The sequence below is a fragment of the Lytechinus variegatus genome, chromosome 14 (assembly GCF_018143015.1).
Source record: "Lytechinus variegatus isolate NC3 chromosome 14, Lvar_3.0, whole genome shotgun sequence".
NCBI classification, from domain to species: Eukaryota; Metazoa; Echinodermata; class Echinoidea; order Temnopleuroida; family Toxopneustidae; genus Lytechinus; species Lytechinus variegatus.
In genome coordinates this window covers 8,534,619-8,551,534 of record NC_054753.1, presented here as the reverse complement: position 1 = coordinate 8,551,534, position 16,916 = coordinate 8,534,619, and the positions used below count along the sequence as shown (strand labels likewise).

Sequence of the window (16,916 nt, the reverse complement as noted above, 5' to 3'; positions counted from 1 at the left end):
TGCAATTGATGGCACTGCTAAGTACACATACTGCTTCTGCTGACTGGTAGTATTTAGTGTCATTAGATGTACAGAACAATTTGAAACATTTATAATTACTTGTATAAAACAAATGAAAGTACAAAATACAAAATGCCTTGAAAAAGCCTTGAAAATGCCTTGAAAATGCCTTGAAATTTCAAGGCTCAAAATCCTCAAGGCCAAGGCCAAGGCCCTCTCAAGGCCAAGGCCTGAATGTTCAAGGCCAAGGCTTTGAAAAAATAGGCCTTAAGGCGCCTTAAGGCCAAGGCCGAGCATCAAGGCACTACAACACTGCTATGGTAACTGTATGATTATGACGATTCTAGGACTTCCGCGGGGTGGATGTTTATCATTATATCGTTACCATGGTTACGGCCATAAGAAGCGTGTGTCACCCAGTAAATTACTCAAATCTCGGTTCCATTCCGAGTAGAATTCTTGAAGGACTATCCGTGTCTCGTTAAACATGCCTCCGATTTTTTCAGTGTTTGTATTCTTCATTTGAGTCTGGCAGATATCCCGGATTTGGACCTTCGTCAAAATTTCTGCGAAGAAAAAAGACATGAACCTCCAAGTGTGATTGTAACAATATATGAAAGATTTGAATATAATTATGTCTTGATTATCTTTCAACGAAATTCGTGTCATGCTCATATGACCTGTATAAAACCCATGCAGGGTTTTTTTCGGGGGGGGGAGTCTTTATCTAATATTTTGAATTCGTTGATATTTTTTCCCGCGGAAACTAAAAAGCAGAGAGAGAGGGAGAGGGGAGGGGGTACCTTTTAAACTTTACTTTATTCGACTTCTTCTAATATGTCGACTAAACAAAACAAAAATCAACGTTGGTTAAATTGATTGGATAATCAGACTTCAACAGTGCAAGTATGTAGAATTTAAATATTCTTTTTATAGTTCACTTACTTAGATTTAAAAAAGCATATAGTCTTGGTAAAATCTCCTCACAGCCAGAATGCCAGTCTTCAAGTTTGAGAATAAATATCTGATCTCGTGGAAATACTTTCAGCCAGTCTCGGATATAAATAGAATACAGACCAACGTTGAGGCGCTGTTTGAATGGTGAGGAAAAGAACACGACAACATTGAATGGGAAATCACCTGTGCCTGGTTTTAGAAATGCTGAATTCATTTCGTACATTAGACTATAAAAGGTCTTCTGTCAAATCAATTGCAATTGTGTAGGAGACACTTGCATGATCTTGTGTCACGCATTGGTACGACTCAAGTCGTGCCAGTGCGCAAACTAGTCGTGAACGGGCGTGAAGTGTGCGTAAACACGTCGTGACATGTCGTGACTGCGTGCCATGTCGGGACGAGAATTTTGAAATGTTCAAAATTTTGGTCACGACAAAATTTAGCGACCGGGTCGTGAACTATGCGCAAACTATGCGTGAACTCGTCGTGCCAGTTCGTGTCAATGTGGACACTGACGGGCACGTATTCGTGAACTATGCGTGAACAAGTCGTAAACAGTGCGGGAGCCTCCCAGTTCGTGCCCCAAAATGGCACGACTTGCCACGACAAAATCGTGGCCAAAAGTCGTGCAATTAAGTGTCAGTCTGGCTTTACCATATCAATTTCCAGGCAAAACATATTAAAAAGAGCCGCAGGCCTAGATAACCGTACATCATGTAAATTGATCAGTCTCGTGTGAATGCGAAAGGCACCATCTACAGAGGGTCAATACACCAAAAAGGGACATTCATCAGTTATAAGAAGGGAATGTTTTCATAGATATAAAATTTAATTGAGTGAGTGCTTTAGGGCAGTATGCAGTGCCGAGAGCCCCCCCCCCCCTCCACCAACTTCTCCCCTAGAAGCGCCACCTTTGCAGCGAGGATATTGTTACGTCGCATTTAAAGGTGGTTGAGGTCGTGAAACTGCCCTTTGCACCAAGATTGGAGTCACTGGTATACAGATGATGGGGGGGGGGCTTGAGCCGTTGCCCCCAATAGATCAACGGCCAAGAAAAATAAAGAACAAGAAGGAAAGCAAGAAAGAAGATTAACGGAAAAGGATAAGATATTATATATTTTTTTTAAAAGGTCAACATTTTTTACATGCTCACTTTGTTCGCTCGGAATTTTCAAGGAATTTTGCCACATGCACAATGTTGTGCCCCCACAATTTTCTTAGCTCATTACGCCGATGATTTGAGTGCCAGGAGAGTATGAAAGATATGGTTTGAAACTAATCTCTCATTCAGGAGCGGCATTAAGGTATTTTTAAAGGGGGGGGGCGTGACCTAATCCCCAAAATAATTTACCAGGGGTAATATTTTAGTTTTGTTCTCCATCTATCTTCTGCTTTCATCCTTTTTTCTCGTTTTGTTCACTAGTTGAATAATTGAATGCAGTGGTCGCCCCTGCGCCTGAAACACCGCCCCAATTTAACTTTACTTACTACTCCTTGTTGAATTGACATGATGGTGTAAGCGCATGCGCGAGGACTTCGTGCTTCAATACATCTCCCAAAGCTTGCAATGCTGCGGACGGCGGCATTGTGAAATATCTTTTGGTCTGGGTTGTCATGAAAATAAAGATAATCCGAGTAGAGCCTAAAAAATAATGGACAAAAAATAAAAAGGTTAAATCAAACAATAATTTTTAAAAAGTTGATCTTTAATTTCAATTGCCATAATAACCAATATTATTGTGGGTATTTAACTGAAAGACAAGACAAAATGGGCAATAATGGGGTGTTTTGTTGGCTACAAAATGATAATTGGCAGGCACTTAATTCATTGATGGTAGAAGGCCAGAGTGGGGGGGGGGGGAGATAGAAATGCAAGCTATCATCATTCACTGGTAATTTGCTGGCTAGAGAGAAGCATGAATATAAATTCACATGAGCAATAAGAGTACCGACGGCTGTGAGTCTTCTCCGTGGGACGCTCCGCAATTTATATCCTGCCATACAAAATCTTTTCATTCCCAAGATTACCACCATATGGCTCCAAATTCTTAATAAACATTATTATAAACGCTGGAGGTATCGGAGAAATAGCAAAATGACAAACTAGAAGTGATAAAAAGGGAGTGTGTGCTTGTTTGTTTGTTTTTACCTGGGGACGGGATCCCTCAGTATTACAATAAATTTTGCATTCGGTTGAGCGGCACGTAAAATGTCTGCTGTGACATATTTAGGACCTTCCTTTACAACTGCAAACGTTTCCATCCAGTGTCGGTTATCCCATAAGGTGGACGCAGAACCATCACCTGCATTAGGTCAAGAAAAACATACCAATATTCGTTTTCCTGATGTATCTATATTTCCACACTCTTTTACCAATCCTTGTTTAAAAACGAGGATTGATAAAAAGAAACAATATGATGGCAAAATACTGTGTCCTAACAAATTGCTTTAAAAATCAACCAAATTGTTGGTTTGAATCTACTCGCCTCCGGGAGCGATTCATGAAAGAGGTTGTCGGCACATGGGGAGGGGGGGGGGGGGCATTTCCATTGACGAATGGATACCATGCGCTCTCGAGAAGTACCCTAAACACGTATTTTCCATATTCTGAAAATGCACCCCTTAACAAGTATTGGAAACAAAACGATACTCTTGGCAAGTATTCCCTGAATTGAACCCCTAAACAAGCACAGAAATATTTTAATTATTATGTCACGGACGTCGGTCGTCGGTTTTACCTTTACCTACATCGTTGGGTTTAGTACAGCCCCACCTCCCACACCTCTCGCAAATCTTACTCTAAACACGTACTGTTGACTCTTTGGGCAAAAAGTACATCCCTTATAAAACAATGAAATCTTAATTTGTTATACCATCGCAAATTTGACCTTAAGCACGTAGCTTCCTAGCGAAAATAGATACTTTTTTTCATTATTTTAGTATTTTGACACCCTAATTACGTTACGTATAAAACGTACCCTATAAAAGACATCCCTTTTACGTGTTTTGGGGGTTGCGCGTGGTATCCACTCGTCAATGTAAGTGGCCCCGGGCTTGTCCGGCGTTTTTATCTGACAATTAAGTCTTGTTTGCGACCGTTACCATAGTAACACTGTCTCCCTGCCAATCAAATTCAAGGAAAGCATGTCAGGTTTGACAACTTGTCGGACAAGAAATATGATGAATGCTCCCCAGATAATCATTATTTTTATCAGTCCGACACGAATGTGTATTCAACAACAGTATTCTGACCAATCATTAACTCTAACAACAACAAAAAAGATTTACCCAAAATGGGTAAATATGGAACATGCGTGCATTGGGGTAAAAATAAAATCCTCTAAAATTATGCGAAATTGCATGCTTTGTGGATGAATTGCAAGGGGATACAATGGGGCGAAGTTTATATTTGGTGCAATTTCACCCCAAACAAGAATTTAAGAAGGAACGAGAGTAGAGAGGTACTTCATAAAAAAATGATAAATAAAGATAAAATAAAATAAAACAAAAATAATCAACCTAATGTACATATCGGATGGGTATGATTGGCCGTAGTTATGTAAATGTCTAAAGGTTCATTGTGTCATGGTGTTGACGACATTGATACTATTAAATCAATTGAATTAAACTCAATGTATTTATTTCCAAATTCACAAAGAAAATTTCCAGTTTCTAGACATAAAATTATAAATGCAGTGTCAAATTCACTACTAATTGAAACAAAAATTGAAGGCTAAATGCCCCCCCCCCCCCGTCGCAACAAACTGCGTACACAGAATTTTATTTTAAAAATATGAAAAAAGGTCATGAATGGATGCGGGTGTCAAGCTGTGCGAGAAGTTGTGCGTGTGTGTTGTGGGGAAAATAACATGGCTAACATGAAATTAATAGACAACAATAAAATCTAACGAATAAAAAAATCGAATGTACAATTAATTTCAATACGCTTTTTCACTTTTTTTTTACGGAATGAAAAAAATTGAATCGACACCCATATGCATTTTATTTCATTTCACTTCGTTTATTTGCATTTCCAACATTAGCATTTTTCCCGTACATTAATAAAAATAATTTCTGAGTATTTGGTGATTGGTATTCTTGTTCAATTATTAGAATGCAAAGATTATTAGAAGACTTGTGCTCAAATATGTTCATTTATCATGCCATGTATGTCGTATTCCTTTATTCTTTACTCACTATACGTATTTGAAATTATATCTTGATATTTGAATGTACTATTTTATAGGTGTATCTCATTACATTTTATTTTATTTTGGAGCTTCTCACTTTATCTCCTCCGCCAATGTCTGTTTCGATAATCGTTCCGTTCTCACTGACTTTGCATCGTTCACACTTAGAGGTCTTTGCCCTACGTTCTCGTTTTTGTGTAAGAATCCTTTGTGTTGCGTCTCCTCGTCCTTCTTCATGTTCTATATGTGTTTTGTGTTCTTTGCCTTCTCCCCTCGCTTTGTTACTTTGCTTTACTGCCTCTTATATGACCTTGACCGACACTTTATTGGACATAACACAACACTTTCGGATATGTACTGACTTCTTAGCATAGACAATACACCTCAGTTTCCATTTACATCATTGGATAATGATGACCTCTTCAGCGAATTGAGACCTCAGGATACTGTACTTATTAACCCAATGAATCCTTCATTTTATGATAATTTTGTTACTAATAATATAAATTTAGCTTCGGAAGAATTAGATCTCGATTTTGAACAGGATCATAACATATTGCAAAATCCTTCTTCTGAGTATATTACGCAACATCAGGTAAATAATCTTACAAAAAATTTTAACGACGATACAGTCAGCATAATGCATGCTAATATAAGAAGTTTAAATAAACATTTTGATGAACTTCAGTTACTTTTGAATAACACTTCAAATTCTAAAAAATGCCCCTTTTCTTTAATTGGCCTTACTGAGACATGGATATCGTGTGATTCTAACCATCAATTTTCTCTTAACGGATATGATTTCGTAATGAATAACCGAGAAGACAGACCTGGGGGTGGGGTAGCGTTCTATATTTCACATGACTACGAGTATACGGTTTGTGATTATCTTAACTCCATGAACGCCACTGTAGAATCTCTATTTATTGAGATTAATATTCCTGGTAGTAAAAATATGATTATTGGTGTAGTTTATAGACCCCCAAACTCAAATACAAATGACTTTCTAACTTACCTTTCCCAAACAACAAATAATCCAGCTCTCGTTAATAAGGATGTAATATTTATAGGTGATTTTAACATTGATTTATTGAAACACAACAATATATCTCAAGATTTTCTTGAAACTTTTTTTTCGGCCTCCTTCTTGCCTCTGATTTCTAAACCTACTCGTGTAGTTAATGAAACTGCTACACTTATTGACAATATTTTCTGCAACATTCTCCCTCCTCCCGATTCTTTTATAATACTTTCTGACATGACGGACCATTTCCCGATTCTTACTCATTTTTCATTAAGACGACCAATTAGACCGATACACTCCCAACAACGAAGACGTAGACCTACGCACGAAAATACAGCCAGTCTAGGTGCTTCTTTGGATAATGTCGACTGGTCAGTTGTATACAATTCTGTAGATGTTAATGCGTCCTTTGACCTTTTTATGAATATAATAAATGAGAAATTAGACCTGCATATACCCTTAAAAAAAGATAAGCGTAATACATACAAAACGATTTCTAAGTCACCATGGATATCGCCATCTATCTTACGGTCGATTAATAGAAAAAATAACTTATTTTATAAATTCAAAATGAAAGGTACAGAACAATCAAAAATAAAATACACATCTTATAAGAATACACTTACTAAAATATTACGCATTGAAAAGAAAAATTACTTTGCGAGGCAGTTGGCTCTATATAAACACGACATGCAAAACACATGGAAGGTTCTAAAACAGACCATGAATCTCTCCAATAATAAATCAAGTATTTCCAAAATTAGATTTAATAATGTCATTGTTGATGATGGTGACAACCTTTCAAATATTTTTAATAACCATTTCTCTTCCATTGGCGCAAATCTAGCTAAAGATATTCCTCCCGCGACGAAAAGTTTTTCGGACTTTCTCGGCCCGCCTAATCCAAATTCAATATTTTTTGCTCCAACATATAATCAAGAAGTTATTGATATAGTATCTGGTTTGAAAAATAAAAAAAGCCCTGGCTTTGATGAAATTAATAATTTTATTTTAAAATCCGTAATAAATTCTATTGTTTCCCCGCTGGTGCATATATTCAACCTTTCCTTAGAAAATGGTACAGTACCAAATCAAATGAAGATAGCCAAGGTAATTCCTTTATTTAAAAAAGGTGATAAGTTGGATGTCGGTAATTACCGACCTATTTCTCTTTTGTCCACATTTTCTAAGATCCTTGAAAGAATAGTATACGTCAGAACAGAAATTTTTTTGTCAATGCATAATATTTTATCTGATGTTCAATTTGGGTTTCGCGACAAGCACAACACCACTCATGCCCTGATGAATTTTGTCAACAAAGTAGTCAATGCTCTAGACAAATCTAGTCACCTTGTGGGTATTTTCCTGGACTACTCCAAGGCCTTCGATACCATTAATCATGAAATCCTACTTAAAAAAATATCTCACTATGGTGTGCGAGGGAAGGCCTTGGAGTGGTTCAGGAGCTACTTACTTAACAGACAACAATACGTGTTTGTTAAAGATCATAACTCCAATATGAAATATGTTAACTGTGGAGTCCCCCAGGGTAGCTTATTGGGCCCACTTCTTTTCACAATTTATATAAATGATTTCTGTAGATCATCCAAAATATTATCCCTTATCTTGTTTGCAGATGATTCAACCTTATTTTTTTCTCATCAGAATCCACAAACTTTAGTTGATGTTATCAATTCTGAACTTATTAATGTTACTGAGTGGATAAGAGCCAATCGATTATCTTTGAACCTTAACAAAACAAAATACATGTTATTTAGTAATTCCATAGATAAGTTACCGATGAACATTTTATTTGATAATACCCCATTAGAAATGGTACCTTACACCAAATTTCTTGGAATAACAGTTGACAGTAAACTTTCTTGGAAAAAATCATATTGAAAATATATCCAAAATAATTTCACGAAATATTGGTATTATTAATAGGCTAAAATTTTGCATTCTCTCCACATCATTAATCATGCTCTACTCATCCTTAATCTTGCCTTATTTGAACTATGGGATTCTTATTTGGGGTGATACCCATCAATATTTATTAGATAAATTGTTGCTTTTGCAAAAGAAAGCAATTCGTATTATTCATAGTACATGTTTCCGTTCTCATACGGACCCACTTTTTCTAGAAAGTAAACTGTTGAAAGTCAAAGACCTGTATTTACTACAGTTATGGCACTTCATGTATAGTTATAATAATAATGCACTTCCCCATATTTTTGATGCCATGTTCCCTAAAAATCAATTTTATCATAACTACCCCACGAGACACTCTGACGAACTTCACATCCCACTTTACAGAACTTTACTGGCCAAAAATACATTCCTATTCAACGGTCCTAAATTCTGGAACTCACTCGCTAATAATGTTAAAGACAGTGTCTCCTTGAATTCATTCAAACGTAAACTCAAACGTATCCTGCTTAATTCCTATAATTCTTCGCAACGGAACTAACACTTCATTATCTTTATTATAATCCGTACATTTTTCACTTTTATTTTATCTTTTTTCATCTATATTGTCCAGTCATATCCTTTGTTATTTCACCAGATCAAGCTGGTTCATGGTCAGCCCTTTCCCATTCTTAGTTTTACTCCTTTTTAAAAACTAGTTGTCTTGTACTGTCCTGTCTCTTGTTTTGTCTTGTCTTCTACGTCTTGTCATCCCCTCTCTCTGTTTTTTTTCCTGTCTTGCGCAACATATCCTTTACAACGAAGACCTCTTTGTGTGAAAAGCTTTGCATTTGTTCAGTTTTTATGTTTCCGTCAATATGATTTCTTTTTCTCTTTTTCTTTCCTGTAATACATGCATGTACGCATATAGTAAGTCGACTATAATTTCTTCTTTTCCAAGGGGGATCCACAATTTTACAAGCTTTGCTTTTTAGTGGATCCCCCTCATTTCCATATCCATTTAAGCTCTATATTATACTGTTTTTTTTTACGAAGTAAGAATGCCCTTCTGTAAAATTGTATTTGATTTGTATTGTTTTATATTACTTTGTATTATGTTTTGAATGGAAATGAAATAAAAAAGAATTGAATTGAATTGAATTAAAGATATAAGCAACGAAACACTACCATGACTACGTAAATTATCATAATCGATAATAAAAACAGGTTGGAAATAGAGGAGGCACCTAGTCAAGTGGATTATGTATAGGGTGCAGCCTCCTAATAAAGTAACATTGTAAATAGTAAAGGCCAAAACCCCAAAACACGCAAAACCACAACTTGAGAACAAAACCAATGAAAAGTCAAAAAAATTAGGAAAAAATATCGAAATAGAAATATTCATACGAACCCACTATGTGCGTAAGTTTATTCGAAGAATCCTCCTTAAACGAACTGACCAAACTTGCAGAACGTTTCTGAAGATATGCATCAAATGATATCCCTATTGAAAGATGACAAAAAAGACATTAGAGCAAGGAAGATGGAATAATGATAGACGAATGGGGGGGGGGTAACGGGGAGAGACAAGGGATAAGGGGGATGGAGGTACTAGATAAAAAAGAAGGGGGATAGGGAAGAGGGAGAGATATTTATACAGATGCGGAGACGGATGATAACGAGAGAGATAACAGAACAGATGACAATCATTCAGAATGAGAAAGTTTTGATTTGATTTCATTGTTTTCTTCTACATTCATATCATTCGTATAATATATTTTTGTTTCATAACATAATAAACATATATATTAAAAAGCAACTGTTTTTGCTATGAATTATAGAGAGAAAAAAAATGTGATCTACTGTCAACCATTATAACAAACACAATTTACAGGAGCAGAAATGTCATCATAATAAGCAGATTGCTTGAAAGAAACCAATTTTTAAATTTTCATTTTAAGAAGACCAATAGTTTCGCTCGATCGCAATTGATTTTCCGATACCGAAGGAAATGCATATGGTCAGAGGAGTTGAGAGAGATGGAAAGAGCAGTAGAGTATGTACAAAAAGCAGGGGTGGATCCAGCTTTCGCCAATAGGGGGGCCGAAAAATATTTTCATCAAATTTTTTCTCGATTGGCCGCTATAATCTTTTTTTTGGGGGGGGGGTTAGGGGGTAGTCCTAACTAAAGACTGAAGTTTTAATTATATGTTAGTTTTTATTGTTATAAACAAGATAAGGTTTCTTATGTGGTCTTAATATATAATGCGAGCGCGAAGCGCGAGCTAAAATTCTTTGATATTTTATGCCCTTAAAGGACAAGTCCACCCCAACAAAAACTTGATTTGAATAAAAAGAGAAAAAATTAACGAACATAACATTGAAATTTTCATCAAAATTGGATGTAAAATAAGAAAGTTATGGCATTTTAAAGTTTATCTTCATTTCACGAAACAGTTATATGCACATCTTGGTCAATATGCAAATGAGGAACTGATGACATCACTCACTCAATATTTCTTTTGTATTTTATTATATGAAATATGAAATATTTTGATTTTCTCATCACTGTCATGTGAAATTAAGTTTTGTTCCTCCCTAAACACGTGGAATTCCATTATTTTAACATTTTGTGCTTCAGGCAAGGAAGTCCTAATCGTCAAATTCGTAAAAATTGAAATATTGTTTAATTCCAACAATAAAAAAAACAAAAGAAATAGTGAGTGAGTGACATCATCAACTCTCTCATTTGGATGTAACTGGCTCGTTCATATAACTATTTTGTTAAAAATAAGCGAAACTTTGAAATGTCATAACTTTTTTATTTTACATCCGATTTTGATGAAATTTTCAGCATTGTGATTGTCTGATTTTCTCTATTGATTCAAATCAACATTTTTCTGAGGTGGACTTGACCTTTAAGAACTGAAGATTCTGAGGAGTTTTTATAATCGTGAACAAAGATAAGTATCCAACTAAACAATGCGAGCGCGAAGCGCGAGCCGAATTTTTTTTTATAGTTACGTGAAAAGGGACTTAATAATATCCAAGTCCTTTGGAAGCGCATAGAGACATTATTCATAATTGTGATATGCGCTATACAAGAACTGTTTATTATTATTATTATTGATTAGAATTGTTTTAGAGATTAATGAAGAGGATACAAGTATTTCCAATTAAATAATGAGAGTGCGAAGCGCGAGCTCAAAATGTTTGATATTCCGACCTGAAAACTGGACAGTCTATAAGCGTGTTTTTATTTAAATAAAAAACAAGCTGTGTGTCTCAAACAATTAATGCGAACACGAAGCACGAGCTTAATTTTTTGATATACTGAAATGATAAAGGAGCATTTTGACGAATTTTGGAAAGAATTTCCAAAGAGGATAGGTATCTCACAAATCAAACAATGCGAGCGCACAACGCGAGCTGAAAAATTTTGATATAACAATTTGTGTAAATCAAACAAAATAATGAAAGCTTGATATGCGAGCTAAAATATTGTGAGCAAATTGATTTCAGAACTGGATATGTGAAATATCAATTAATCCTCTTGAATGGGATTCATTACACAGGCAATGCGTGCGCGAAGCGCGAGCGAATTTTTTTTTAATAAAGTCTATTTTCCAATTCTTTCCCTCACCTTTTTCTTGTTTCCTTTCGGGTTCGGACTGGCCATTACGAGGCCATTATTACACATCATGGGTATAATACCTCTTTCTTACTTTTCTTTCGGTTTTTCGTAGTTTCTAACAAGATAAAGTGTACACTTTTTTTCTGCAGGTTGTCAAAAAATAGGGGGGCCGGGGCCGGCTCGGCCCCCGCCTGGATCCGCGCCTGAAAAGGCGTATAAAGCAGAATTGAAAACGAATATTTGCGAACAAAGGCGAGCCAAGAGTGAGCAAAAATGTGGACCCTATTAATACGCAAACCTAATTTTGTGATAGATTTTTTGAGAATACATATTGAAAATAATTTACTATTTCACCCATTTTTACCTTCTTTTTCTTTCTCTTCATCCATTTTTTATTGACTGAACTTTATTTCATTTCATTTATGTTATTTTGTATTTTCATCAATTAATTTCCGATTTTATGATTTTTAATCTTTTTTATTTCTTTACTTATTTTCATTTATTCTTCCTCTAATTTATTTATTTGTTTATTTATTTATTATTATTTCTTTATTGGGGCAGGGGGGGGGCAAGCGTTTACCTTGCAGTCGATACCTGGTCCACCAGTGCGGTTCTTTGACCAACTTCCGGACCACGTGTGGGTGTGCATTAATCTTGTCCCATAGATCGCTGGTGCCACATTTCGCTACTCCTAGAATGTAGAAGTACGGCAGACACCGAAGACGTCCAATACCAGGTGCGTTCTTCTTGGTCATCCAGCAAGAGCTTTTGTAACCAGGGAGATACTCGTCCGGGAGCTCGTCAAAAACCTGGGAATGACAAGAGAACGAACAAGTACGTGGGGAAAGAATTCCATACAGTTGCAAGCGAGCGAAAATCAGTCGAAATCGAGCGAAATTATTGGCCATTTAAAAATGAAAATCTAATTTAAAATTACTTCCACCTACTGTTTATTTAAGATAAGTTAATTAGAATAGAGTTTAAAGCTTGTGTATAGTTTTGGTAAATCCACCAAAATGCACCTATCACTATTCCAATTCATTGCTAGCTAATATGAATGGATATGCCCTATAACAGTTATGATGTGGAGGATATGAAATGAAAATGTGTTTTACAGGATAAATTTTGTGATTTTACATGGAAATTTAACTTGATCGGGTCACTCGATCAAATTAAAATATCTGTGTTTTTGTCTTTCAATTAAATCCTATTCCAAATCATGGAATGGGCTGAAACTTTCAAGATATGTTCTTTGTAACTTTTGGATATCTAATCACTAAATTTATAAGATAAGTGCTTGAATGCCCATTTTTTAAATTTAAAACAAGCATCGCCGAGAGACGGCGCTATTTATCCAAGATTTGAATATTTGAAATTTTCTCAGAGAAGTGCAGTTAAAAAAATATCTAACGGTCTATACACTTCGGTAAGACTGTCATATTAGATGATATTTGATTATCAATCACATTATTGACCCTTTACCAAAGCTATACACAGGCTTTAAACGAACGTGAAAAATATTGAAAGTTGAATGCTTGCTGGATAATGGTGAACTATGAATGCTCTAGTAAGAATGAAATCAATTTGTATTTTTTTAATATATATTTTGGTAATGTCACTTCCTGGCAATCAGTATAGACGGCAAGGTCAAATCGTGCTAAACTTTCTGACTTATTTTCCAGATCGCATAATCGATTTGAATTTAAAGGACAAAAAGCAAAAATTCATTTACATCATGAATAATATATGTTTTGGGGTCATATACTGCACGATTTGCACTTTGAGCCGTTAAGGGAAAGGCGCCGTATAAAAACTAGCTATAATTATTATTTTCATCATTTATTTGGTTGATTACAAATGTATTTCAAAAACACGTTTTTATTGGTGTCGATCTTTTAATAAGAACAATCAACACAAACATAGCTTTTTTGGATAGTGTATATAAAGTTTGTTACGTAATTACAATGAAGTAGACAATAGATCATTAAGTTTTAAATATACATTTCTATCTGAATTGTATAACAGGCTTGAAATTATCAAAAGCTGTACATGCAAGGATTTGAATATCGCATTTCATAATAATAATAATAATAGTTAATTTTTATATAGCGCTTTTCCCAGAATGGCTCAAAGCGCGTTACAGCATATCATTACCCCGGTCATTGGATTCATTTCAATCCCGCACGAAAATGTACAATTTCCACTCCCTGGGGAGCATTCGTTGCATTCATTGCAGCCTCATTATATGGCGCTAGTAAATTCAAACATACAATATCTGTCGCATCCTACCAGGTACCCATTGAGCACCTGGGTCGAAAGTGGCAAAGTGTGGATTAACGCCTTGCCAAATATAGGACGCTAAACCGCAGTTGGATTCAAACACACGGCCCTCTGTTTACAAGGGGGTCATGTAATATTGCTTATGTTTTATACTTTTGATATTAATGTATAATTAAGATATACATGGTGAATTAAATAAAAGTTATTGAAAAAAATGAATAGTATATAGTTACCTGTTTCGCCAAACGATAGAGATCGGGAGGCAATGTTGTGGTATTCTGAAAAAGGGAGGTTTTATTGTATTCAATATGTCGCATAGCATACTCAGCTGAAAGTTTATAGGAAATAATGTCAGATGATAATCTAAAGAACATTTTAAAATTACGGAACTACAGAAAATAATGGATTTATATTGCGTTGTGACAATTTTGGGAGCGTTCCGTCAAGAGCACCTGGGTCGAAAGTGGCAAAGTGTGGATTGACGCCTTGCCAAATATAGGACGCTAAACCGCAGTTGGATTCAAACACATGGCCCTCTGTTTACAAGGGGGTCATGTAATATTGCTTATGTTTTATACTTTTGATATTAATGTATAATTAAGATATACATGGTGAATTAAATAAAAGTTATTGAAAAAATAAATAGTATATAGTTACCTGTTTCGCCAAACGATAGAGATCGGGAGGCAATGTTGTGGTATTCGTTGTCCCTGAAGTGGATATTGCTTGTTCCTCTTTTTGAAAAAGGGAGGTTTTATTGTATTCAATATGTCGCATATCATACCCAGCTGAAAGTTTATAGGAAATAATGTCAGATGATAATCTAAAGAACATTTTAACATTACGGAACTACAGAAAATAATGGATTTATATTGCGTTGTGACAATTTTGGGAGCGTTCCGTCAAGAAATTAATGTCGTCTGACAAATTGTCGAATCAGACAAATTTTCCTGTGTTGTCGTTGGCTGTGAAGCACAGGTTTCCTTCTGTTACTATGGTAACTATCGGGGGGGGGGGGGGTACGTGCACTTCCATTGACGAGTGGATACCATGCGCGACCATGGGGTCTCGAAAAGCACCCTAAACACGACGTATTTTCCATATTCTGAAAATGCACCCCTTAACAAGTATTAGCGTATGAAACCCTACCCTTAACAAGTATTGGAAACAAAACGATACCCTTGGCACATATTCCCTGAATTGAACCCCTGAACAAGTACAGCAATATTTTAATTGTTATGTCACGGACGTTGGTCTTCGGTTTTACCTTTACATACATCGTTGGGTTTAGTACAGCCCCACCTCGCACAAATCGTACTCTAAACACGTAGGGTTGACTCTTTGGGCAAAACGTGCATCCTTTATAAATCATTGTAGTCTTCATTTTTTATACCCTCGCAAATTTGACCCTAAGCACGTAGCTTTCCCATAAAAAATAGATACCTTTTTTTTCATTATTTGAGTGTTTTGACACCCTTGTGCCCTATCTTGCAAAAGACATCCTTTAACGTGTTTTTTTTTTCGGTCTAGCATGGTATCCACTCGTCAATTTAAGTGCCCCCGGTAACTATCAGATAATGATACTCTGCGAGTGCTGACAACTTTCATGGAACGGTCCCAATGTCAAGGCGATTCGAATACCCCTTTCAGTAAGTCGCTGGCCCGGGCCAGGCCCGGGCTAAGTCGTAAAATTTTGAGTTTATGAATGGCGCGGGCCAAAATAGCCCGCGCCAGGCCCGGACTATTTTGGTGCTGCTTTTATCAGCACAAGACCAGCGCCAGGCCCGCACCAGGCGCCGACCAAAGAGTTTATGAACGGATAGCAGCACCAGGCCCCGGCCAAAATTCCTCACACGGTCAACATGGTCAAAGGTCACACAATTCTGGCCGTGCCTCCGCATCGCGTGTACATCAAATTTACCGCGCGAATACGGAGCACTTCCGCTCTGTATATGGCGTGTTCAGTTACCATGACAGTTTGCCCTTACGTGCCCGAGTTTTTGAATGGGCGATCGTAAAAGTGGCGCGGCTCTGCTATAATTACTGAAAGCATTTTTTATCGCTTGGTGCGGACTATTTTAGCGCGGGCCTGGTACGGACCAAAAAATCATGAGTTACTGAAAACGGCATTATAGGCCTGCCAAGAAAGTACACTGCAAAAAAAATATTGGGTAAAATTTTTACGACCACGAGGGAAATTTTGGTTCCAACCAATTTGTGGCAGTATTTTACCCAATGCGGGAAACATATTGTCTAGTAAGTTTAAACACTGAGCAGTAATTACTTTAGAATGTGCAAAATTTTCATCACACACTGGATATATCAAAATGGCCCAAAAGAAATACCCAATTTTGGTTGGTACAAAATTACCCTCATGGGGCACTTTTACCCAATATTTTTACCCAATATGACTGATGACGTCATCCACTTACTATTTCTTTTGTATTTTATTATATGAAATATGAAAAATTCGAATTTTCTCTTCATTGTCAAGTGAAACAACTATTAATTCCTCCCTGAACATGTGGAATGAACATTGATAAGTACTACAGTACGTATAAAAAAAAGTTTACACTTTGAAAATGCCCTGGGGATTAAAAAATGTACAACATGTGGGTAATTTTTTCACATATAATCTTGGGTTTGGGTCTCATCTATCCAATGAAAGTAAGAATTTTGACAGAATGTTACACTTGAGTGAGCACTGTCCATTTTTGTAAAGCTCGCAGAAATCTGTTTGCGCAGAAATGCTTGTTTTCACGCTGTCAAGGGGAAAGGGCGAAATCAAACTTACCCTGCGAAGCATTTCTCATAAATTTCCCTAGCACTTTTAACCAAACGAAATAAAACGGATACATTCAAGCATTTTGTGACAATTTTCAACATTTAGTAAGCACAACCTTTACCCTTATGTGCCAGCTGG

At 36.3% G+C, this 16,916-nt stretch overlaps 1 protein-coding gene across 1 annotated transcript in view; it reads right to left on the bottom strand.

Moving 5' to 3' along the window:
• Window positions 1-257: 257 nt before the first annotated feature.
• LOC121428112 (carbohydrate sulfotransferase 15-like) overlaps window positions 258-16,916 on the bottom strand; it is a 21,830-nt gene continuing 5,171 nt past the window's right edge. Inside the window, exons 2-9 of the mRNA XM_041624704.1 lie at window positions 14,651-14,781; window positions 14,227-14,271; window positions 12,294-12,522; window positions 9,491-9,583; window positions 3,107-3,260; window positions 2,446-2,599; window positions 946-1,090; window positions 258-566 (exon numbers count right to left, since the gene is read on the bottom strand). Of these exons, the coding sequence (XP_041480638.1) occupies window positions 391-566; window positions 946-1,090; window positions 2,446-2,599; window positions 3,107-3,260; window positions 9,491-9,583; window positions 12,294-12,522; window positions 14,227-14,271; window positions 14,651-14,781 (1,127 nt within the window). The 3' untranslated portion in view covers window positions 258-390. The remainder of the gene's footprint in view (window positions 567-945; window positions 1,091-2,445; window positions 2,600-3,106; window positions 3,261-9,490; window positions 9,584-12,293; window positions 12,523-14,226; window positions 14,272-14,650; window positions 14,782-16,916) is intronic.